Below are 24276 nucleotides of genomic sequence, written 5' to 3'. Positions count from 1 at the left end.
CCCGGGTCCCGTGTCCCCCCCCGGTCCCGGTCGCCGTTCCCCGGTCTAGTCCCGTGTCTCCCCCCGCCTCCGATGCCCCCCGGTATCCCCCGGTCCCGCGTCCCTCCATCCCTCGGTCCCCCCCGCCGCGGCCCCGTGTCCGCCACCTCCTGCCCCCCCCGCCCCGCTCCCATGTTCGTCGCCCCCTCGGGAACCCCCCCGGCCCGGTCCCGATCCCGTCTCCCCCCTCCTCGGTCACTCCCTCGGTCCTGTGCCCCCCCCCCGGGTCCCGTGTGCCCCCCACCCCGAACACCCTCCATCTCCCCGGTTCCCAACCCAACGGCGGAGGGACCAGCCCCGGACCCCCAGCACCCCTCTTTACAGATTAAAAAATGTAAAAAAAAATCCCACCGGAGCTATTAAAAAAAAAAAAAATTAAAAAACATCACATTTTACAACCTATTTTCGGTCCAAGCCGCTCCACACCGGCATCAAAACCTCTGCGATTACCACCGTAAGTACTTTGGGTAAACGGTTCTTGGCGAGAGACGGGGGCAGAGGAACAACCGGCCACGAGCCCTCGGTGGGCGAGTGCCCGGGAAACGCGGCGGGACCCTGAAACGCGTCCTTAGGGCGAAACGTGTCCCTAATGACCGCTTACAACACGACCCCCCTCTCGAAGCGGGGACACCCCCCTGCGCCTGGGGACCTTCACCCACCCAGCCCGCGCCCTAAAGTTAAGCGGCACCGTACCTTTCATTGACGAGGAGGACACCTTTTAATTGAGGACACCTCCTAATTGAAGACGCCAGCCGGCGTCCAGAAAAGGAATTATGAGCACCGGCGAAAACTTGCAAAACAAAATATGGTTAATTATGCTAATTGGTAACGTATAAATGGATGGCTGTTTCAACGCTGGGGGTGCCGGCTTTGCGGAGGCGCTCCCCAGCCCCCTTTTCTGTGCAGAAGTGCTAATAAATAGCTATTTTAACGACTCCTGCCCCTGGCAGCCGCACCAACCACCAAACCCGGGAGCCCTGGGGCCTGGGTGCTCGCGTCCTGGGCGAAAACTGTGAAGAAACGGTTCATAACAACAGAGGGGGCCAGTCGCCTGCTCGTCGCCTGGCCCAAGCCCCCGCCTTCTGGGGCCTGGGGTAAATTGGCAGAAAATGGGCATTTTCCAGGTGTGCCGAGCCAAGGGGCACCAAGCGCCGTTCCCTTCGCATCCTCGTGCAGACACAGCCCAGATGTCACCTTTCTCTCAATAAAACGACCTCAGGCCCGAAGCGGAGATGGGGCTGTGGGGGGGCTGCGGGGGGATCCGCAGGGCTGCGACGCCGTCGGGGAGCGGGACGCCGTGGGGGGACGTGACAACATGGCCGAGCCCAAGCTCCCTGGGGGATGGCAGGTAAAACGTCCCTCTGCACCCCCAGAAAGGTGTCACTCGCCGCTGCCCGGCCGCTCTCTCCCCGCCGGGCACCCAAGGCACCCACGCTGGCCTCAGCGTCCCCAGGCGCTGCGGGAGCGGGGGCTGAAAGGGTCGGGCGATGCCACCGCCACCCCCCCGTTTGCTAATTCCCGAGTCAAAGCGCCCTTTCCCTGGGTTTCTCCCTGGGCAGCCACACAGCATCCCTTGCCTTTTGTTTTGGGAAGAGGGGTGGGAATTCCACCGCTGCCCTCCCCGGGATCCTCTGGGCTCCCAGGTTCCCACAGGTGCTCCAGCTTGGGAATTCAGGAGGCGAGAGGGCAAGCAGGAGGAGGAGGAGGAGGAGGAGCGTTGATAAAATAACTCCGAGTGAGTCGGCGGCGTTGTTATCCAATTTCCCTGATATGCAAAGAAAAAAACCAAGACACCCGGCAAAGTCTAAACGCAAGGTAAGAAACTCCCATTTTGGGAGCCCAGAGGCCACCAAACAGCCAGAGGGAGGGGAGCGATGCTGGTCACCGCGGTCTGCCCCATGGTCCCAGTGTGCTGGGACCCCATCTCTGCCCCCTGGCCAGAGCTCCCTGCCCGGGAAAGGCTCCCCAGGGATTTCCCCACCTTAAAAAATGTATTAATTTACCATAAAAATTCTGAACGTCCTGGTTACGAAGATAAACTCAGCCTTGTATTTTTACCTCCTGGTTTGCCGAGAGTGCGTATGACGTTTAGCAGCCTGATTAAAGCCGCAGTGACTAATTAGGGTGCAGGACAGATACTGGTGATTCGTTGGCAGCGTCAGGCGCAGTCAGAGCGCCGCTACATCAAAGATAATTTACTGCAGGGGGGGTCCTGCGCCCTCAGAGGAAGAAGGAGCTGAAGATCTGCCCTTACCGCGCTTCTTCCGTGTCCCGAGATGTTCCTCACAGCCTTGTCTTAGCAAAAGGAAGCAATTTGCATTGCGGGTGCTTTAAAAAATGAAATAAAGCAGAGCGGCGTATTAGCGCCAGGGGAATGTCAGTGGGTACCAAACACTCGCACTCGAGATGGCAAATGGTCCTGGGAAGGAGGAATTTCTCACCTGGAGTTCCAGCCTCAGCGGCGGGATGAGGATTTCGCTGCCCCTCGGTCTCATCCCGGCTCCGTGTCAGGTCACCCACGACGCCAGGCACAGCACCTTTGTGGTTTCCTCGTGAGGGTCCCGTTCCTGTTCCTAAACACAAGCAGCGGGAAGTTTTCACCTCCCCTTTGGCAAAACCCCTGCCCTCCGGTTCTCGTGCCCGGCTTTATCTCGAGCTCCGCACCCAGAAACAGGCACCCACAGACCCCTGCTGCCCTGTGCGACTCTCGCCATGGGGTGGTCGGGACGCGATGGCCAGGGGCAGCCTGGAGATGTTCACCTTCCCCTCGACACCCTGCACAGCTCCCCGGGCACCGGCAGCACCCTGCGCACAGCCGAGCACCGTGTGCTCCCAGCCTGGCTCCGGCCACCGTCCCCTCCAGGGCCGTCCCCACACCTTGTGCGACACTGTCTGACCTCTCCAGCGCTGCTGCTGCCTGGCTCTGCATCTGGCTCTGCCTTCCCTCCCTGGACCGGGACCGTCCCTGCACCAACAGCGTCCCCTGCACTGAGAGCATCCCTGCACCAAAAGCGTCCCCTGCACTGAGAACATCCCCTGGACCAAAAGCATCCCTGCACTGGGAGCCATCCCTGCACTGAGAGCATCCCTGCACTGGGAGCATCCCCTGGACCAACAGCATCCCCGGACCAGGACCACCTCCGGCTCAGCCCTCTTGCCCCACCACCCACAGAGCAGCTCCCCTGCCCGTGTCGCTCCTGGAAGCAGGATGGCTTCGTTTGCCGGAGCTTCTTGACCGGGGCTTGGACTTCGGATAGGCGCCGGCAGGGCTGGGACCCCTGGCCCCTGGGCAGAGCCCGGCTGCGCGTTCAACTCCAACGGAAACAAGAGGGAGGAGGCTTTTCTGCGAGACTTTTTCAGGTGCTTTACATCAAAAGCTAAGAGCCTTTTCGGCCCAAATTAACCTTTCCAATTTGCTTGAAATCTTTCTCATTTTCTTTGGAAAATGAAGGGAAAAATATCCTACTGTGATGGCCAGCGTGGTTTTATTAAAACCCAGGCTGGAAGAGCTGTGGTTTCTGATTGGAAATACTGCTTAAAAGCTAGAGCCGCCGCAGAAGAGCTGGGGTGAAAGGGGAGGAAGGCAGACATGAGGTTTTTACAGAAAGGCAGCCGGTGCGGGCACGGTCCCTCTGCAAACCTGCCCCCGGGAGGGGGTCTCTGCCCAGAAGACGGCACGAGGCCGGAGCCCAGCCCCCCTCTCCTGCTCCGGCACGGGCCTCCTTTAAAAAATAAAGAGAAAAAGGAAAAGACGGTCTCACAAGACTGAACACCGGTCGGGTCCGCTCTCAGCAAGGCAGTTCTGCCTAACCCAGGGTGAGATGGTGCCTGCGATGCGTGGCTGCCGTACCCGCTCGGGACGAGCTGGAGCTCCTTCATTAGCAGCAATGGGCTGCAAATACCGTCCTGTAGTTGTTATTACCTGGCTTTAATGGAGAACGGAACGGCGGCAGAATATTGCTAACACCTGAAGGGTGTCTAATGGAGGAGAGGACGGCGAGGGAAGCGCTCCCTTCCCTTCGCCAGGGGGTTTAAAGGCTCCTTTGCTGGTGCGGTGCGGGTGGGCTCGGCACCTGCGAAGCCACCAGTGCCCCACCAACCCTCGGCAGCGATTACATGAGCTGTGGGCGCAGCACCCAGCACCTGCTCTGGTCCCTGCTTCGATGTGGAGCCGCACAAGGGGGTGCCGGGGGAGAGACCCCGTGTACCCCCGTGGCCCCTGAGCATCCCCAAGGACCACCGCCCGTGGGAGAGGGCTCACTCTCCTACCCCCACTGAGGGTCCTGCGCCCCGCCGGCGTGAGGGGCTGCTGGCAGCCCTGCCCACGCCCGGCGTTTATTGCATGTCTTGCAGCGTTAAATCACAGCAGACATGCAATTCGGGGCAGCGCCGGGCTCCGTAATGGGCGGCCGTGGGCGCGTGATGGGGCCGGGGCCGGCAGGCAGCCGCGCTGCCAGGGCTCCTGCGCGATGCTTTATTGCTTTTGACGCTCCAAACGCGCTTGGAAAGGCGAGTCCTGGCAGCCCGGAGGAGCTGCTGCCCTCCCCTGCCGGCTCCCCCCGGGCAGCCGCTGCAGCTGAGGCCTCCATCCCTGGTGGCCATCCCGCACTGAGCCGAGTGGGCGCCTGCCAAAGCCCCCACAGCCCCCGGCACATCCCAGGGCACAGGGGCTGGGGCTGCCGAGGCCAACGCTGCTGCGGAAAGAACACCCGCACGGCTCGGTCACCCTCCCGGTACGGGCAGGCTGGGGAGATGGGGGATGCTGAGCATCGCCGGTCCCCTCACAGAGGGGGACGCTGAGCATTGCTCGTTCCGTCGCGGACGGGGGGGCATGCTGAGCATCCCTCATCCCGTCCCACCGCAGGGACCTTGTGCCCGTGCTCCTGTGCCCTCCCCAGCCTCCGAGACCACCATCGCTCCTGGCTATGCACCAGCTGAAGTTCACTACGCGCGCCCAGCCAAAGTACCTGCTCCCAGGGCGGCTGCCCGAGGGAAAAGCCCTAGAAAAGCTAGAAAATTGTCTCCAGGAGCTAATGGGACACAGGCAAACAGGGACGGGGGCTCAGCTGCCTGCGACATCCCACGTGCCAGGGGACATGTGTCTCCCCCGGCAGCCCCGCAGCTGCTTCTGGCCTCGGGGAAGGTCTCCATCCCTCCATCCCCACGCGGAGCTGCTGCTGCTGCGGCAGAGCCTGGGCAGGACACGCGGCTGAGCCCCGGGAAGCCCCCGGCGCCAAACGCTTCGATTCCCAGAAAAGCAATTACCGCGCAGCAGATTACAGGGCTAATAAAATCCCATTACGCCATTTCGGAAAGTAAATCTGATCCGGGCGCTGCCGATTGATATCAGCCGCCCCACAAAACGTCCCGCAAGAGCCCCCCGTGCGCGTGTAACACCAGGCTGTAATAGATTAATTAGATATCCGATAACAGGAGGGCCGATAGGAACTACATTAAAATCTCTTTAAGATGAAGACATAAAACCCAAGGGAGACGATCCAGAGGTAATGATGCTGCAGCAGAGGCTGTGCCGGAGCGGTGCTCGCCCCACGGAGAGGGGCCGGAGCGGGGCAGGGTCCCCCGCGCCGCTGTGGCGCTGCCCGTGATTCTCATTACCCAGATTCAATAAGGGGAAGGAGCTGGGAGCTGCCTGCGCGCCCCGGGAGGTGACTTGCCAGCCGCTGACGGAGCCGAGAAATCAAATTAGCCCCGGCGCCGCTCTCGCTCTCTCCCTGACACCGCTGCTGGCGGCCGAGGGGGAGTTCATCAGGGCCGCGCACTAATTCTTATCTCGTTTAAGTGACTCCGCGCTGCCATCTGATGCGATTTGCTCCGTGCCGCCGCTGCCGCAGGCTCCGGTCTCTGCCCGTCGCTTCCCCAGCAGCTCCGTGGGGACACGGGCACCTACGACACAGAGAAACGCAGACAGACGTACATGAATATATGAGATTATGGGGGAGGGGGGGCGGGGGGAGGGTCCCCCGCCGGGCAGGGGGACGCTGCCCCAAGGATGCGATGCTGTGACAGGGAGGGGAAGACGCCGGGCCCGGGCAGGCGCTGGCAGCGCTTCTGCTCTCGGTGGTACAAGAGCAACCTTTGGTCGCGTTCGCCCAGAGGCGGTGAATTTTGGGGGAAACAAAAGCGGTGAGAAGTGCCTTCACGTGCTGAGACTTGTGTGTCAATGCCATGTGCTGCGACGAAAACGGACCCTGGTTGCGGCGCAGGTTGGGGCGAAATCGCTGCCCCGGGACGGGGTGTGAGGGGTTGGCAACCTGTCCGTCTCCATCGGGACAGACCCCCCCCGCCCTAGGGTGCGAAGGGAAGCCCGGTACCTCCAGAGCCCCCCGTTCCCCTGCTGATGGAAAATCATCCTGTGCCGGTGCCGTGTCTCCGTCCCCTCCCGGGACAGACCACCCCATCGCAGAGGGCTTCCCCCGCTGAGGGGCTCCTGGTGCCCGCGGCATCCTCTCCCCCCGCCGTGCCCCCCCCAGGCACGATGCTCGCACCCCCAAATGCCGCTTTTCCGTGTCAGGTGCCCAGTCCCGGTCTGGGGTGGCCCCGGGGGAGCCGGTGGGGCGGGGGGTGGCTGGGTGGGCTCCTCTCGCAGCCTCCCAGCCTGAAACTTGATGCGGCGGGAGAGGCTGATGGCGAGATTAATTGGGCGTTCTCAAAACCGCGGCGGCGGGGGGAAAGCGAGCCAGGAGTGCTGCTGAGGGCTCACTCCTCGGCGGAGCCGGCTGGCGACGAGGGAGCCACGGCCGGGAGCTGGCAGAGCCATGAGGGTCGCCGCTGTGGGGGCTCTGCTGGCCCTGCTGCCTCTCGCCTCCGCGCTGCAGAGCCCAGGTGAGGCCGGGGACCCGCGGGCAGGGCTGGGGGCTGCGGGAGGGCACGGTGCTAGACCTCCCCCAAACCCGAGCACGCACGGCACGCAAGGGCTGCTTAATGCTATCGACAACCAACGTACCTGGGAGAAGCGCGAGGGTGGGCGCCTGTGGCGCCGGCTGAACACCCCCTGCACGGTAACGCGGTGTTTGGAGCCGGCACGGCGTCGCGGGCTCGTGGGTGCGGGTCTTCGGGGAACTCTGGAAGCTCTGTCCCAGCCCTAAGGACAGAGAGAAACGGGGTCATCTCCTGCATCCCCCCGTCTGGAAGCCGCTGCCTGAGCCCCCCGCCCGATGAAGGGATTTCTCTAATGTATCGCTTGCTCCCTCCTAACGCAGAGCTGGGTTTTGGGGACGGCAGCACGCGGAAGCGATGCTGTGCCCACGGTTTGTAATCCCAGCTCCGCACGGCGCAAAAGCGGCTGCCAAAGCTTCACCAGCTATGGTTATTATTTTCTCCTGTTTAACTTTCCTGGGAAAGAGTAGAAAAATGGTTGTGCTGTTTTGCCCTGGCGCAGCCGAAAGCTTTCTCAGCAGGTTTGTAACCGGGGGCTGTGGTGGGACAGACAGCCCCCTCCCTCGGGGCATCGTCCCCAACTCCAGCGCCTCCCGCAGCGAGCCCGGCAGAGGCGGCAGAGGGGCAGCGGGAGCGACGCCGCTCTTGCCCTCACGATGCCGGAGGTCAGGGGGCGGGAGGGTCCGTGCAGACGCACTCCCGTGTGCCAGGCGTACCCCTTTGTGCCCGGCGAGCTGCCGGCACGGGTTTGGTGTCCGCGGCAAGTGCACGGAGCGGCCGGGGCAAACCCAGCCCAGCCCTCCCTTGGCAAAGCCCCAGCGCCTCCAGATGGAGCGGGACAGGGAGGAGGAGGAGAGGGTGCGAGGAAGAGGAGGGGGAGGAGAGGGTGCCAGCCAGCTGCCACCAGCGGCCGCAGGGAAGGCTGCTCGGCCACAGTGCGACGCCGGCAGCGCCTGTTTTCCTCCTCCCCTGGCCCTAATTGCTGCCTCTCGCCCCCCCGCGCCGCTGCCTGGACGAGGGTCGTGCGCCCGGCCGGCTCCCCGGCATTACCGACCGCGCGCAGACTTGGAGGGGCTGAGGCTGCTGGGCTTTTTCTTTTTTTTTTAAGCTTAAAGGACAGATTAAAGTTCCCTTCCTGGCAGCTTTTCCCAAGGTCCCGCAGATCTATTCCAATTAGTCCCTTTCATTAGCCGGGAATTGGACTCCGGGGCTGGGTGTGCTGCAGAGCAAAGCCGGGATCGCGGCTCGGCTGCAGCGTCGCTGGCTGCCCTGCAGCGAGGCCTCGGGTGCCAAGAGAAACGCGCTCGGCAGTTAATGCTGCCGGCACCGGCCGAGGGATTGTTTCCACAGGAACCAAACGCCAGGTTACCTAAGAAATGAACTTGGCACCCTGGCTCATCGCTAGCCTTCCCCGCCTCTGCCTGCACAGCAAAGAAATGGCTCCCGTCGGAGGAGCGAGTGGGAGGAACTTACCTGGGGGCGGCCAGTCCCTTGTGGTCCCCCGCTGCCGCTGCCCTGGCATCCGTCTGGGAGAGGCGGGGGACGGCAGCCCTGTCCTCGAGGCCGGGGGAAGGTCACGGCCCCATCCACCTGCACAGCAGAAGACGGGAAGGAAACTTGAGGTGATGCTTGATGCTCTGGCTGGGAGGCTCCTTTCCCATCAGGATGCTCCTAGGTCACTTTGATGGGAAACCAGTAAGCGAGAGATGGCAGCCAGCAGCATCCCACGGTTCATGGCACCCCCTGGGCGACTGCAGACACCGCCCTGGTGTGAGCAGCCCCCCATCCATCCATCCATCCATCCATCCATCCATCCATCCATCCATCCATCCATCCCTCCCTCCCTCTGCTGGCAGGTACCCGGCGGGGGGGCCGGACACCAGAGCCTGCCGAGCCCGCCCTGCGCCGCCTGTCCCACTCCCTGCTGGCCCACTACCAGAAGGGCACCCGGCCCGTACGGGACTGGCGAACGACCACCAACGTGGCCATCGACCTCATGGTCTACGCCATCCTCAGCGTGGTGAGTCCTCTGCTCCCGCCCTGCCCGGGGTGGGGGCAGCTTTTGCATGTCCGCAGCAAGGACGGTGCCCAATGGCAGCCGCCTCCTGGCACGCTCTGCCTGTCTCCCAGAGCGCCAACACCCCCTGTGCCAACATGGTGTCCTCTTCTTCCCACAGGATGAGAAGAACCAGGTGCTGACCACCTACGTCTGGTACAGGCAGGTGAGCAGAGGACACCGTGCACCCTCGCCGGGGCCGAGCACCCACACAAATGCAGGTTTTCCTGCGTGCAACCCCGCGGGAGCGCAGCAAAGTCGAGCCTGTCCCAGGGGATGACGAGACCTCTGTAGGGCATGAAAGTCAAGGCACAGCTTTCCTGCTCCGTGCTCCACGGCGCTGGGTGGTGCGAGAGCTGCAGGACGAGCCTGTCCTCGCTCCCACGGATGGCACTGAGCATGGGTTCCCACAGCAGGGTGCTCGCGCGGGGTTTGGGTGCTGGCGGGGTGGACCGGACCTTGCCCTCCGAGCCCCCTCTTCCTTGTCCCCCAGCACTGGACGGACGAGTTCCTCCGGTGGGACCCGGAGCGGTTCGACAACCTGACGCAGATCTCCCTCCCCGTGGAGAGCATCTGGGTGCCCGACATCCTCATCAATGAGTTGTGAGTGCGACGAAACCCTCGGGCCCCCCTTGCCCACCGCGGGCACGCGCCGCCCCGCGCTTTGTATTCCCGGCACAGAGCTGGCAGCCTCCCCGCATCGGGTGAGCTGCAGATGGGGAACGGCTCGGCAGTTGGGCCATTTCCAATGCTGGCTAACCGCAACCATCGGTAATTACCCGCGCCGTGCCGGGGGTGGGATCCAGATAGCTGGAGAAAGGCTTTGTGAAGGCAGCACAATGCCAGGGCAGCTGCAGAGCTGCCGGCCCTTCCCGCGAAGCCAGCCGGCGTCCTTCCCGTTCCGTGGCGATGGAAGGTGTTCCCGCCGGCTCCAGAGAGCCCCGGGGCAAGGACACAAACGCTCCTGGGGCCGGGAGAGGGCAGCAGCCCAGGCAGCGCAGAGGTGGTGCCAGGCAGCCATGCCTGCACGGGCACTGCCAAAAAAGCAGCTCGGGGGGTGAGCCCCTGGCCCCTGGGCAGTTCCCCTCCCAAATGCCACTCGGCGGGAGGAGCCCCCACCAAAGGCGCTCCCAGCCCACGTCTCTGTCCCTCCTGTCCCCCAGCGTGGACGTCGGAAAGTCCCCCCACGTCCCCTACGTCTACGTTAGCCACCACGGGGAGGTGCAGAACCTCAAGCCCATCCAGGTGATGACGGCCTGCAGCCTGGACATCTACAACTTCCCCTTCGACGTCCAGAACTGCTCGCTCACCTTCACCAGCTGGCTGCACCACAGTGAGTGCCGGGGCCCCCGCGGCCGGGGGGAGCGGGCAGGGCCTCCGCCGGGCTGGAGCTCGGTGCAGAAGGCGACTCGTCCCTCTAGATGGCCCCAGCGGATCGGGGATGCGTGCGGGGAGGGCAGGCACCCGGGGCCCGGCGGCTTCGGGCCGGGCGCCCCGGTCCTCACCTCTCCTCCGCCCCCCCAGTCCGCGACATCAACCTCTCGCTGTGGCGGCAGCCGGAGCTGGTCAAGTTCGACCGGAGCGTCTTCATGAACCAGGGCGAGTGGGAGCTGCTCTACGTCCTCAGCCGCTTCCAGGAGTTCAGCGTCAAGAGCAGCGACAGCTACGCCGAGATGAAGTTCTACGTAAGGTTCTTTGGCCACCAAGCTTCCTGGGAATGGGGCGCTAGGGAAAAGTCCTGCCCTGGCTCCTGTCGCTCCATCGCCGAGCTGCCCCCTGCTGCGATGCTCCTGTCTGCGGGCGGGAGGGTCCTGGTGCTGAGCTGTTCTCCTCTGGCTCACCGTAGTGCATCCCACCACCCTCACCTGCCTTGGCAGAGCGCCGCACTAGCTCAAACCCTCGCTGAGCCTTTCTTGTCTCTCCGTCCCACAGGTAGTCATCCGGAGACGCCCCCTCTTCTACACCGTCAGCCTGCTTCTCCCCAGCATCTTCCTGATGCTTATGGACATCGTGGGCTTCTACCTACCGCCCAACAGTGGCGAGAGGGTCTCTTTCAAGATCACCCTTCTGCTGGGCTACTCGGTTTTCCTCATCATCGTATCTGACACGCTCCCAGCTACTGCGGTTGGCACCCCCTTGATCGGTACGGCAGCGCTACCTGCCAAGCCAACCGCTGCAGTGGTGCTGGCCTGGAGCAGCAGGGGCTGCTGCTCTGTACAGGGACCACAGGTCCCCTAGAGAGGTGGGCTAGGAGGACTCGCTCAGGACTATGACCAGGCCGCTCACCTCGCTGGCATCTCCGCAGGCATCTACTTTGTGGTGTGCATGGCGCTGCTCGTCATCAGCCTGACGGAGACCATCCTGATCGTGCGCCTGGTGCACAAGCAAGACCTGCAGCCCCATGTCCCTGAGTGGGTGAAGCGCCTGCTGCTGGAACGAGCCACCGTCCTGCTCTGCATCCGGGACAGGAACAAATTCAGCCAAAGCAGGACGCAGAGCTCAGACATCTCCAGGCAGGCGGAGAACGACAGCACAGGTAAGGGCTGCACACAGAGGTCCTAGGGAACCAAAGGGGTCTGGGCCCTACGTAGCCATCTGTGTCCATGTCGCCCCTGTTTGTGTGGCGATCTGGGTGCCCGGGTCACCTGCAGAAGTCCCAGCTCCCCATCTAAAGAGGTTTTTCACACTTGCCTCTCTCAATTGTGCAGCCAGGCTGAACCAGTACGGCTGTGAGGACCCCCGGGAGTGTGAGACGGTGGGGGGCGCGGGGCCCACACTGGCCTCTGCCGGCCAGGCGGAGGGCTCCCTGCTGCTGCACGGCGTCCTGCGGGAGATCACCGCCATCCGCCAGTTCCTGGAGAAACGCGAGGAGTTTCGCGACGTTGCCCGCGAGTGGCTACAAGTGGGCTACGTGTTGGACGTCCTGCTCTTCCGGGCGTACCTGGTGGCCGTCCTGGCCTACACCGTCACGCTGGGCACCCTCTGGTCGGTATGGCGGGACGCCTGAGCGGCGCCCGCCGTTGGGCGCGGGCGAGGTGGGGAGCTCGGGCGCTGCCGTGCTCAGAGGCCGCTCCACGGCTCCGCGACCCACCGGTGGGTCCTCCACGGCTCTGCGACCCAGGCCGGGGCACCCACCACCGTCCCCCCGGCGCCGGGGCAGCGGCCCCCGAGCGGGGAGGGCTGAGGAGGGACCCCCGAGAACCGACGGCGCCGCGCTCCCCCCGCCCCGCCGCGCCCGGCCGCCGCTTCAGCACCGCGGACAGCGCCGCGCCGCCCGGGGGTCCCGCCGCCCCCGGGGGGTCCCCGCCGCCCCCGCCCCTCGCCCCGGCTGCCCCGGGGGAGCCCCAGCGGCCCAGCACGAAGCCCCCGGGACCACACGCCCGTGGCCCCTTCTCCGTCGCTCCCCCGCAAGCCATTTGCTCATCAGGCTCCGCGTGTGTCTCTGTTTCCCCCACCCGGGCCCCCTTTATTCCCCCCACCCGGCCCTGTTTACCCCCCACGCTCCTGCCCAGCGGTACAGGAGCTGGGAGAGGACCAGTGCCAGCCAACAGCAAAGGAACTGGGGTTCAAACAGGACTGGCTCTGTGGGTGCATGGTGCTGGCCGATACCCCCCGGGTCACCCATTGCAGCCACGGCACCGGTCCGTCCCCCCACGGCCTCTCTCCACCCCCGCCGGGGCAGAGGCGTGAGGCCGCCACCGAACAAGAGTGGAAAGAACCACTGGCTGCATCCCAGAGCGGGGAGTCGAGCCCAAACCGCAAGGAGCAGAGCCGCCCAACATGGTGCCCACCCTCATTTCAGAGCCGGGGGTGTCAGGGGGTCGTGACCAGAAACACCGATGGTGTTTTCGGTGTGATCCCCGGCCCTGCTGCGCTTGCCCAAGACCCTTCACGCCAGTAACGTACCTGAGCAATCAGTGTGGGCACCGTCCTCGAAAGCACTGGAGCTGACAGGAGGGCCCACCCCTGCTCCAGGAGGGCCCCTGCGTACGGTCGGGCTGCAGGTGGTGGGGGAGAGGTGCGTGGGTGGTGTCCGGCTCTCCTACATCTGCCCCCAAGTCCCTGGCCCTGGCCCAAGGGCCCCGCTCCCTGTCCCGGAGCCGTCACCCGTAGGAAAACTCCCCGCTGAGTGACGGGGGGCTGAGGACGGGTGGAGCAGGCTCCTGCCGGCGCCGGCCCGCGCTAATGCGCTGATGGTCTGTAAGTGGCTGCCTATTGATGAGGTGTCCAGTTAAAGAGTTCGCGAGACACTAAATCAGCCCATTGATCCTGCCGAGATCGATGGTGCTACAGACCTGATCACTGCAGCGGGCAATTAACACCCTCTGGAATGAGCCGCCTTCGTGTAACATCAAACGCTCCAACAGACAAATCCAATGGGCCCACTGACCCGGGCGCACGGTGCTGCCCAGCCTGCGCGTTTGACGGGGTGACGGGGCGGCAGGACCCCCGAGCCAGCCTCGCCACCCCTCTCCTGCCCACTGGCACCCTGGACGCCCCTCGGGGACCCACCGCGAGACGCTCACCTGCGCCGCCACATCCCACGGACCATGGCGGTGGCCGCGTGGGCGCTCGGTCCTCCGTCCTCGCCTGCGCTGGGAAGCCGTCCTGCGCCCGACCTACCCCCCTCGTGCAGCTCCGCGGTCCTTCCCACCTGGAAGAGGAGGCTGCCCATGCCGGAGGAAGGCTCCAGGTTCTCCCTTTGCCCTCTCGCTGCTTTGGGAAGTGCCGCACGCGGGGGAAAAAAGTTCCAGGCATCTCTCCGAGAGGAGCCTGGATTTTCCTCTTTAAAAAAAAAAAAATAAAAAAAAATCAATAAATCTGAATCTAATCTACTAATAAAGGTTTAATGAGGACATAATGTTGATGGAACAGAACATTGTTGCAGCATAATCGCTCCCAGCTGCTGCGTGAGTGTGCAGACAAAGGCCCGGTCCTACGACAATTTCCCCGTTACGATAATAACGCCGTCGGACCGGGCCAAACGCCGGCGAGGGGCTTCGCCCCCCTTCTCCCGGGATGCTGCAGCAGGTTGCTCACAGCAGGACCACCTCTGCCCGCCCGGGCCGGGACCAACGCTCTGCCCTATTTGCCCAAAGCTCGCCCGGAGGAGCCGTGCTGGGGGGGAGCTCTGGCTGGCAGGGACCGTCACCGGCACCTCGGGGCGGCTCGCAGCCCCCCGTCCCTGCTGGGAACCCTCGGGATGAGCGCGGCCTCGACGCCAGCGCACGTGGCAGCCCAGCACGCGGCATCCATCCCTGCAGAAAAACAGGGGATGCTCTGCCTCCGGTGACCCCCGCCGCGCTGTAACGAAGGTTTACCTGCACCGTGGCGCCCGTCGGGCGGTGGGCAGCAGCCGTCGGGTGCGGGCACGGCTGGGCGACGCCGGCAGCACCCGCCAGGCCCCGCCGTAGAGTTTGCCGCAGCACAAAAGGAGTGCAGGCGCTGCTGTTAATGTAGTCAGTAAATAAATAAAGGAGGGCTTAAGCTTAGTGTACAGCAATCAGTCGAGAACTACAGGATAATTAACGCAGCGGGGGGCCAGACTACTCTGCAGTCAGGTTTAAATGAACGAGTTCACTTTCATTGAGGCAAACTTGCTCCGCTCCCTGGTGAGCGGCGCAGGCAGCAGCCGCGCAGGCAGCGGCGCAGGCAGCGCGCCCAGGACGGGGAGGCTCACGTCCCGTGACAAGGGATGCGGGTTTGGTCCCCCTCCCTGGGGACACCCACACCCCGGGGGCACCCCCCACCCGTGGGGGTCGGTTTAGGGAAGGGACCCCCCCCTCAGAGCCGAGGAGGCACCCCCAGACTCACCACCGCGGGTCCCCCCATGGCTCGCCCCAAGCCGGCGGGATGCATCCTTCCTCCTCCTCCTCCTCCTCCCCGCAGGCACGGGCACAGGAACAGGAGACGGCAGGCCGAGACAACGGAATTAACTTTATTGGTTGTTTTTTTTTTTTGTTGTTTTCTAACTGCAGATTCAAGGTATACAACTGAACATTGCTATTTTCCTTATGAGACTTATAAATAAAAATACAAAAAATGTTCACTACAAAAAAATCTACCGTTAGTAGGATGTAAAAAATATTCTCTTTGCTATAGAAGGCACAAACTTCACTTAGTGACACATGGAGAGAAAAAAACCTGCAGCAGTATATTCTTCTTCTTCTTTTTTTTGTCTTTTTTTTTTTTTTTTTCCTCTGTCAGAAACACTGAAGTCTTACAAAGAATCTGAATCTACACAGGACGAAGGCAGATGCGGAGAGCTGCAACTAGGAGACACCACAACTGGGTTTTCTTTTTTTTTGTGTGTTTTTGGTTTTTTTTGTTTTTTTTTTTTTTTTTTTTTTTTCTTTATTTTTCAGGAAACTTTTAGCTAACGGCATCTGTGGCTAGAGGACAGAGAGGACTCGCAAGCAGAACCGCACGGGAGCGAACGACGAGGGGAGAGGGAGAAAGTCGTACAAAAAATAGGAGCCGATAGATACTCTGAGAAAAACCGAAGGGGCAGTGGGGCACCCCCCGCGCCGGGGCTCGGCGGGTGCTGAGGTAGACGGAAGGAGGGCAGCGACGGACCCCAACCACGAGCGGCAACACAGAGCGACGGGACGGGCAGGCGGGCGCGCACGACACCGACACAAGCCAGGGGAGAGGGGGGCCCCCGCGGGGCGCTTGGTCCTCACTGCTATGATACACATATATATACTTATATATATATGGAGGGGCGGCGGGGGCCGCGCCACGGCAGACCCGTGCGGGGACGCGCGCCCGGGGCGCCGCGGCGTCGCTCCGGCACCCATCCCGACGCCGTCCAGCCGGGAGGCTGCGGCACTGAGGGAGGGAAGGAGGGGACGGGACGGGGCGGGAGGGGAGGTTAAAGCAAAAAAAGCCACATGCGGCACCGCGGCACCCGCGGCCGGCAGCGCCGGTGCACGCGCCAGAAATTGCAGCAACTTTCCGTGTGAAAGAACTGGGTCTCTTTAATATTGTTTTTTTCTCTCTCTCTCTTTTTTTTTTCTTTTTTTTTTTTTTTTTTTTCTTAGGCACAACAATTAAACAAGCCGTTCTCCACAGTCACATCCCGGATTGTACAACAGCGGCCTGGCCAAGGCCCCGCAGGCTGGGGCACGTGCGCGCGCAAAGCCGGACCGGGGCGCGAGGGATGCAGGATGCTGCACCCGCATCCCTGCACGGCGCCGGGAGAGGCAGGACAGGCACCCCCCAGCAAGAGGGGCCATCGGCGCCCTCCAAACCGCATCCCGACACCGTCCCGCTCCCCCCCCGGACTCTTTTCCCCGCTTTTTAACCCAAATGCAGCAAAACGACCAAAAAAAACAGCGGCGAGCGTCACGCTGGATGGAGACCGCCGAGCTCGCTGCCGCAACCGCAAAGGAGAAACACAACAAAAACGAACACAAGAGGTAGCTTCAAGAACCGGCGCCCCTGGCCCCATGGGGCCGGGCAAAAATACCAGTTTTGGTAAGGATAATGCACAACGGGAGGCCGGCAGGGACGCCAACGCTGCGCCGCCCCTCCACCGCCAGCGCCGGGCACGCGCCTTCCCGGCCACGCCGCCCCCCGTCCCCCCCAAAATCAATAAAAGCTCATGAGGTCACAAAAAAACGAGGTAATTTCAAGTAAAATGTGCTAAACGCGGAAATATTCCAAAAGAAAGTCCAAAAAAAAAAAAAAAAAAACCCAAAACACTGAACGAAAAGCAAAATATACCAAAAAAAAGCGGCGAGCGAAGCCGCCGGCCACCCGGCGCCCCTCACGCGCGGGCTCCTGCAGCTGAGGGCTGGGCAAAAAACCACGCTCGGCACCTTCCAGGCGCCCCAAACCAGCACAACAAAGGGGATCCCCCCCTCGGAGCGATGCCGCGCACCGGCGGCACCCACACCGCCACCGGCATCCACCGCGCGTCACCAGAGCGGCCACATCCCCCCGGGACGGCGGGGAAGGGAGGAAGGGGCAATGCATAGAGAGGTCTTTGGTCAGGGGGAGGGCGGCAGCCCCCCGGCGCCCCTCGCGCCCCCCAGACCCCAGCTGGCACCCGGGTCCCTGCCCCAAACACCCTCCTGCGGCCGGGTCCCCCCGGGGATGCTCTCGTCCCGCAGCGCGGGGGCCCTCCCGAAACGGGGGCCGAGCTCGGGGCATCCGCGGTGGGGGCTCTGTGGGGACAGAGCAAACCAGAAATTAAAGCCTTCCCAAAGCACCGGCTGCACGCGCGCCTTCGGGGAAGCGCGTCCTTCCCGCGCCGTCTTCCTGGCCCCGGGGGTGACGGAGGGGCTGGAAGCCGACCCCCGGGGGCTGCAAGGGGGGAGCGGATGGGGCTGGGGAAGGGGCTGGCGCGTCCCCCGGCCCCGGCGCGAGCCGCAGCCTGCGTCCGGCGAGGAGCGAGACCCGAAAACAAACAAGGCCGTGGACGCTGCGGGTTTGGTGGTATTTTTTTTGCCCAGTCCTCCGCCCCGCGGCCCCGCCGCCCCTGCGCCGCCGCCCTCAGACGTAGCAGAGGTAGAGATAGGTCTTCTCTATCCGCCAGTCGGTGGGGATCTCCTCCGGCTTGTGGCCCTTCATGTGCTTCTGCATGGCGGAGAGGCTGGGGCAGTACTCCAGGCAAATGGTGCACTGGTAGGGGGAAGCGCCGTTGTGGGTCCGAAGGTGTTTGATCATGGCCGAGTAGTCCCGGGAGCGCTGGTGGCACAGCTTGCACTCGAAGGGCTTCTCGCCTGCGGGAGACGGGGAGATGGGGGCGTCAGGGGGGGCTTGGGGCCGCCAGGAGATAATTAACTGGCCGGCATCGACGCTGCCGCGGCGGGCACAGCCGATAACCGAGTAATGAACAGCAAAACCGATCCGACTATTGATCCCCTATTTACAACAGTTATGCGCTGGCGCATCCAATGATTCCTTATTCCCGGCCGCTGCCCTGGGCCGCGCTGCCGGCATCTCCGCTGGGGGGACCGTGATGGCATCTCCGCCGGGGGAACCGCACCAGCATCTTCACCCATGGACTGCGCCGGCATCTCCGCTGGGGGGGCCGCGCCGGCATCTCCACCCACGGACCGCACCGGCATCTCTGCCAGCGAGACCTTGCCGGCACCTCTGCTGGGGACACCACGCCAGCACCAGCGGCCTCGCGGTAACCCCCCCGCAGCACCCACCTGTGTGGACCCGGTAGTGGGTCTCCAGCTGGTGCTTGAGGCTGAACTTCTTGCCGCAGCCGTTGCACTCGTAGGGCTTCTCGCCGGTGTGGATGCGCTTGTGGCCCTTCAGCGTGCTCTCGTCGCGGAAGCAGCTGCCGCAGAACTCGCACTCGTAGGGGTGGTCGCCTGCAAGGACACGTGCGCGGTGTCAGAGCCGCCGCCGCGCCGTGCCAAAACCACCTCCCCAGCCTGCATTCGCCCCCGGCACCCGCCGCCATCCCAGGGGATGAAGCATCCCGGGCGCCCCAGCAAGGCCCGCATCCCGGTGCGGAGGGGATGCTCGGGTCCGCAGCCGGGGTACAGAGACCACCGCCGACCACCGCCCTCCCGTCCCCCATCGCCGATTGCCAGGTTCCGGCCCGGCGTTGCCGGCGCAGCCCCGGCCCCGGGCATCTCCCGCGCTCCAGACCGGGCGGCTGATAAATGAACTCCGGTTCGGCACCAAAGGCGGAATGATTTGAAGGAAAGGTGAGGGCTCCAGCTACTTATTTATTACAGCCGCGAAGGCAAGGACAATAAAGATAGATTGATCGTCCGAGACTTTGTTCATGAATATTTAAATATTACTGATTTGTCTTGTCACTGTAATTACAATTTCTCTGTGCCGCATATCCTACAAGCACAGTTTATGGTAAAGAATGGCCAACTGTATTTCACTTGTCCTGCTGCAGATGTGCGGAGCTGCCAAGCGTGTAATGTTCCCCGCATTTCATACATTTTCTTCAGCTGTGAAGGCTTAAGTCATCCACAATGACCTACGTTTTTTCATTATCCCCGTGTCAAACTGCACTCGTGCCTGGGCATAAATTGTCCTTCTCGTTATATACTCACATGCCTGCGCTTTCGCTTCCTCTTTAAAATTATATTTTACTCTCTCCCCGCGTGCTGCAGCCGAGACCTGCGGCCCCTTGCCCCCTCCCGCAGCCCCTGCCCGGGGGCCGGAGCAGGAGGAGGAGGAGGATGGTCGGGATGTGTTCCGGACCCCGTCCCAAGGCGAGGCAGGCGGTGCCTGCTGGCGGCCGCGTTTCACCTCCCCGTGCCCACTTCCAAATTATCACCCTGCTTTTCGATCCTATAGTCAAAGACGGCGCTTTTGCAGCCGTGGGCAGGCAGCCTTTCCGCATGCTGGGTTTTTGGGAGAAGCCGTGTAAATGGGAGCACTCCGGCCTCGGGAGGAGCGTGCGCATCTCGCATCCATGCGGGAGGAAGCCCCCCAGCGGGGTTAAACCCCCCCTAAAGCACCCGCGGTCCCGGTGTTGTCCCCCGCGGGAGCTGGTGCAGCAGCAGGGGTTGGGGTGGGACGCGCGGGGCCCGACCCGCAGCCCAGGTCACTGGATTACCGGCTATAAATAGCTCCAGCGCTCGGCATTAATGTGCTTATCGTCAGCGTGCAACACCCGTTTCCCAAGCGGGGACCCCGCGCCCAGGGACACGTGTGGGTCTGGTGGCCGTTGGCCACAGCCCGGACCCAGGGACCCTCCCGACCGTGTCCCCCTGCAGCCGCTGCTGGTCCCTTTGGGGCTGTATCCTGCAGGGGAAGGGGGGAGAAGGGGTGTGCAGCCTCGGCACGCGCTGTCCTCCCCCCAGCAGGAAAAGCGCAGCCGAGGAGGGCGCAGGAGCCCCCGGCTCTGTGGGCACCGGAGGGCAAGGAGCCCCCAGCCCCTGCAGCGAGCCACAGCATGGGCAGCGATGCCCGGAGGGGCTGCAAAGCACCGCGTGGGCTCAGCCCCACCGCCCCGCTCATCCCCCAGGGATCTGCTTTTTCCTGCACCGGGGGGTTTTGCGGCTGGACCCAAGCAACGGTGCTCACAGTGGTCGGGAGCATCCACTGGGGACGGCCGGGACCTCTCCCCACGCCACCCCGGGGCCGCGGGCGGAGGAGCCGAGGACACGGTGCGGGCGTCCTGAGGACACGGCGTAAGGCGTCCCGAGGACACGGCTTCAGCCGTCCCGAGCCCCGCGCTCCGCTCCCGGCCCCACTGGGCTGCGCCGCCGAAGCGCCAGCTCCACGTAGCGCAGGTCGCCCTAATCCCATTAGGGCCGAGCACGGGCTGATTATGTGCATCTACCGCCCGTAAGCCGATGAAGCGGGTATGATCGCACATCCCCTAAGAAGGTCACATGTCACCTTATACCGGATCAACTTATTACACGCAGCTTTTTTTTTTTTTCCGTTTCGTTTTGCAAATCCAAACAACCTCAATCGCAGCCGCCTCGACACTTTGAAGGCAGTTTCGCCTTCCTTTTCCCCCCTTTTTTTTTTTTTTTTTTGTTTTGACCCGAGGACTGGCGGCGGCGTACCTGTGTGGGAGCGGAGGTGCCTCTTGAGCGCGGTGTGGCTGGGGAAGGTGCGGTTGCACTCGCTGCAGATGTAGCTGCGCACCCCGGCGTGCACCTCCATGTGCTGCTGCAGCGCGCTCTGCGTCTGGAACCGCTTCCCGCAGAGCAGGCAGAAAACGGCCATGTCTGTACCTGGGCGGGGGGAGAGAGGTCAGTTAGGTACCCCCAGCCCAGCCGGTGTGCGGGGGGGCGGCGGGATGCCCCAGCAAGGGGGATGCTCCAGCACCGGGGAGGATGCTCCTGCGCGGGGGGGACCCCAAGAGCTGCGCGCTCCAGGTATCGTTGGGGTCCGGCGGTGGGACCCTGGCCCCCCTGACCCTACCACCACCACCCTGCGGAGGGAATGCCGGGGGGGGAAAGGGGGCTTTTATGGCATTGGAGGCAGCTGGAGGCCCCAGCCCAAAGGCAGGGCAGGTGTCGGGCCATCACCGCACCCCCACGCACCTGCGGGAGCTGCCGAGCTCGGGCCTCTCGACGCCCAGGGCAAGGGGACCCCAAGAAACACCCCGCAGAGCCCCCCCGGGGGGGCGCGAGGGTGACTGCCTGCAATCCCGAGCCCTAACACAAACGCCAGCTCCATCCTACCAACCGCGGGTGTAAAACCGGCTGCACCAACGCGACAGTAAAAGCAGGGAAAAAAAACCCCAACCCCAGATACTCACACACCGTCAATAAAAATACCAGACCCTTGTGTTATTAAACAATTTGTTTTCGTTTATGCATAGCTGATTGTTCAGAACCTATGAGTCAGTGCAAATTGTATTACGCAGGGAGATTAAGCAAATAAATGCTAGCTTTTTGGAGACATTAAAATGTGAGGACTATGGAAATAAAATTATCTAGAAAATTGTATTAGCAATTCATTAGCAGCAGCAAGATGTTCAAGGTAACCAACGGATCCGCGCTGCCTTTAGGAGCAGCGGGGCTGGGGGATGCTGCTCGTTGGGCTGCCAAAACCAGCCCAGGGGAGCCCAGCGGCGAGGAGGAGTCACCGCTGGAGCCTGCCGGGGCCACCCACCACGGCGGTGTCGGCATTGCGGTGACGCCAGGCACGCAGGAAGGTGCCAGCGAAGGATGCTCCCACAGAGAGGTGCCGGCAGCATCCTCCCGGTCAGCCCCACACCTCCCGCCTGGGGACCAGCCCGGTGACGGGCATCCCCAAGAGCATCTCGGTGTGCGCCATCGCCCAACGCGGCATCCACCGTCATCCCCATCCCGGCGTCCCACCATTGCCCATCCCGGCGTCCCACCATCGCCCCCATCCCACCATTGCCCATCCCGGCACCGTGCCATCATGGCATGCCGTGGCCAGCTCTGCATGGAGGGATGCAGGAGGCGCCAGGAGGGATGCTCAGCCCCAGCCCCGGCGAGGCACGCTGCGGGCTGCCCAGAAGCCCTCCAAAACCTGCCAACCCCCCCCAGTGAAACGGGGATAAAAGCAGCAAGAGAGGCGGCCTCGCATGGGACCTGCCTCTCTCCCTCCGCAGGGATTTATCCCGGGGGGGTGTGGGCTCGTGCGCCCCCCACGCAGCTGCGGACAAAACGCTCCGAGACAAAAAAAAAAAAAAAATTCAAAAAAAATAATAAAAAAAAAAGGCAGGCAGCCCTGAACGGGCCGTGCGAAGCAAATCCCGAGAGGTATGCGGCCCCGCGGCCCTCGGCGGCCCCGGCGGTGACAGCAGGACGGGTCAAAGGTCCCCGGGGCTGAGCCCCCAGTGCCGTGGCCAGCTGCGGAGCGGAGGCCCCGGCCGGCGGGACGCCGGCCCCGATAAATCTGCCGCCAGCAGCCCCCGCTGGGGCTGGGGACAATGGGCTCCCGCGGGGGCGGAGGGCAGGACAATGCCGCCGGGCCGGCGCGCGGGGCCGTAACAAATCCTCCCTGGCACCGTAGGGCCCTCATTTGTGAAACTAATTGGCCCCCGCTTGAAAAAAAAAAAAAAAAAGAAAAAAAAAAAGCCAGGCCGGCAGCAAAGGGGATGAGACGCCTCGTGCACGGACATGGGGACGCACCGGCCCATCCATGGGGACTGTGCTGGTCCCCCGGGAGATGGGCTTCCCCCCGGGCTGCTGCTTGCCAGGACCCGCCAAAGGCATTTTTAAATTTTATCTATATTTTTTTTTTAGATAATGCATTAGTAAATAAACAAACACCCCGAATGGGGAGGTCGACATGCCCTGGCATGGCTCGTGGAGGCACCTGGCAGTAGCCACCCTCCAAGAGCATCCGTGGGGCGCGAAGGCTGATGCCAGCCTGCTTCAGGGGCGGAGGATGCAGGAGATGGCCCTGCATCCCTCCATCCTTCCATCCCTCCATCCCTCCCATCTCTGCATCCTTCCATCCCTCCCTCCCTGCATCCTTCCATCCCTGTATCCCTGCATCCTTCCATCCCCGTATCCCTGCATCCCTCCATCCCTGCATCCCCGTACCCCTGCATCCCTCCCATCTCTGCATCCTTCCATCCCTGTATCCCTGCATCCTTCCATCCCTGCATCCCCGTACCCCTGCATCCCTCCATCCCTGCATCCTTCCATCCCTCCATCCCTGCATCCCGCCCAGCAGCGGGATGTGGCGGACGGAGGCCCATCACCGCCGAGAACCACGGCACCAAGCAGGGTCTGCTGGGCACCGTCCCGCTGCTGGCGTTCAATTAACTTGAACTTACTTATTGTTTCTTTAAGCTGCACGTGCAGCGACATCCCATCTTTGGGGAGGGGATGGGATGTGGGGAAAAAAATGGGAAAGCTGATGAGAGGGTGCCCAGGGTCGCAGCCGGGCGACACCGGGGCTTGGCCGTGGTCCCAGCCCATCCCTGGGCTCCCACCCGGAGCAGCCCCGAGCCAGCCCTCAACCACGGGAAGAAAAATCACCCCCGATAAAGAAACGCCGCCGCCCCAAACCAGCGAGAGACGGATTTATTCATTTCCCTGACGTTTTAATGGTTTCTCCCCTTTTTGCGGGAAGATGATTACAAATTAAGCGGCATTTAAACGCTTTTTACTGTCAACAATTAAAAGGGGTGAAGGCGGGCGAGCAATTCATTCCCCGGGAAACGCGGCGGGCGCCGCCGGCCCTTCCCTCTACTGTACGCCGCACAATGGCCCCGAGCGCGCCATTAATTTTGCAGGATGTTCAAAAGCAAATTAAAATATAAAAAGCCCCCAGGCACAAAGATAGATACCGAGGGAGGGGGCGGCATAGGTCAAGCTTGCGGAATTAAAGTCTTAGCAGCCGGGGAGGTTTAAGCGCAGCCCCGTTACGCCGCGCTCGGCAGCCACCTTCCCCCGTCTCCCCTGGTTTTGGGGATCTCCGCTGGACCTGGCGTGCCATGAGTCGGCGCTGCCGCGGGGTCCGGAGGCAGGAGCCAGAGCAGGTTGGGTTTCGGATGCTACGGGGGTGAGGCAGTTTTAAACAGCAGGTGCTCCCAAATCTGGGTTTTCGGGACGGATGGTTGCCGGAGGGAGAAAAACCCTATGGCTGCCACCCTAGAGCTGCACGCCCCGGTTCTCCGGCGGCTCGCTCCTGAAGACGCGCAGCGCTGGGGATGCAGGGACAAGCAAGGCAGGACTCGGTGTGACGCGATGCGTGACACCCAGGGGCTCCTCCGCCCCGGTCCGGCCCGTGGCGAGGGATGCTGCACGGCGGCCTCCAGCACGGCCCCGGCCCCCGCCGGGGAGGAATTAAAACCCAAACCCGCGCGGCGACGGGGGGGTCCCGTCGGAGAGGAGCCGGGCGCGCTC

The 24276-nt window shown here is 63.0% G+C and overlaps 3 protein-coding genes across 4 annotated transcripts in view; 1 reads left to right on the top strand and 2 right to left on the bottom strand.

The window, feature by feature from the left end:
• Positions 1 to 5729, bottom strand: part of USP28 (ubiquitin specific peptidase 28) — a 33003-nt gene extending 27274 nt beyond the window's left edge. Inside the window, exons 1-2 of the mRNA XM_074560849.1 lie at positions 2481 to 5729; positions 2294 to 2367 (exon numbers count right to left, since the gene is read on the bottom strand). The gene's annotated coding sequence lies outside the window, so the exon portion shown is untranslated. The remainder of the gene's footprint in view (positions 1 to 2293; positions 2368 to 2480) is intronic.
• A 668-nt stretch (positions 5730 to 6397) lies between these two features.
• On the top strand, positions 6398 to 12330 carry HTR3A (5-hydroxytryptamine receptor 3A). Its single transcript, XM_074560860.1, has 9 exons — positions 6398 to 6882; positions 8793 to 8956; positions 9114 to 9158; positions 9486 to 9595; positions 10156 to 10325; positions 10517 to 10677; positions 10925 to 11135; positions 11298 to 11528; positions 11701 to 12330. Exons 1-9 carry the CDS (start codon positions 6816 to 6818, stop codon positions 11997 to 11999), a joined length of 1458 nt encoding a protein of 485 aa, XP_074416961.1. The 5' UTR covers positions 6398 to 6815; the 3' UTR covers positions 12000 to 12330.
• Positions 12331 to 14909: 2579 nt separating this feature from the next.
• Positions 14910 to 24276, bottom strand: part of ZBTB16 (zinc finger and BTB domain containing 16) — a 60653-nt gene continuing 51286 nt past the window's right edge. For both annotated transcript variants that reach the window (XM_074560858.1, XM_074560859.1), the window contains exons 5-7: positions 20500 to 20670; positions 18157 to 18324; positions 14910 to 17721 (exon numbers count right to left, since the gene is read on the bottom strand). In XM_074560858.1, coding sequence (XP_074416959.1) covers positions 17492 to 17721; positions 18157 to 18324; positions 20500 to 20670 — 569 coding nt within the window. In that variant the 3' untranslated portion in view covers positions 14910 to 17491. The remainder of the gene's footprint in view (positions 17722 to 18156; positions 18325 to 20499; positions 20671 to 24276) is intronic.

This window comes from Larus michahellis, chromosome 17, assembly GCF_964199755.1.
Source record: "Larus michahellis chromosome 17, bLarMic1.1, whole genome shotgun sequence".
Classification (NCBI taxonomy): domain Eukaryota; kingdom Metazoa; phylum Chordata; class Aves; order Charadriiformes; family Laridae; genus Larus; species Larus michahellis.
Note: the sequence above shows the minus strand (reverse complement) of the source record. Positions and strands in the feature narration are given on the sequence as shown.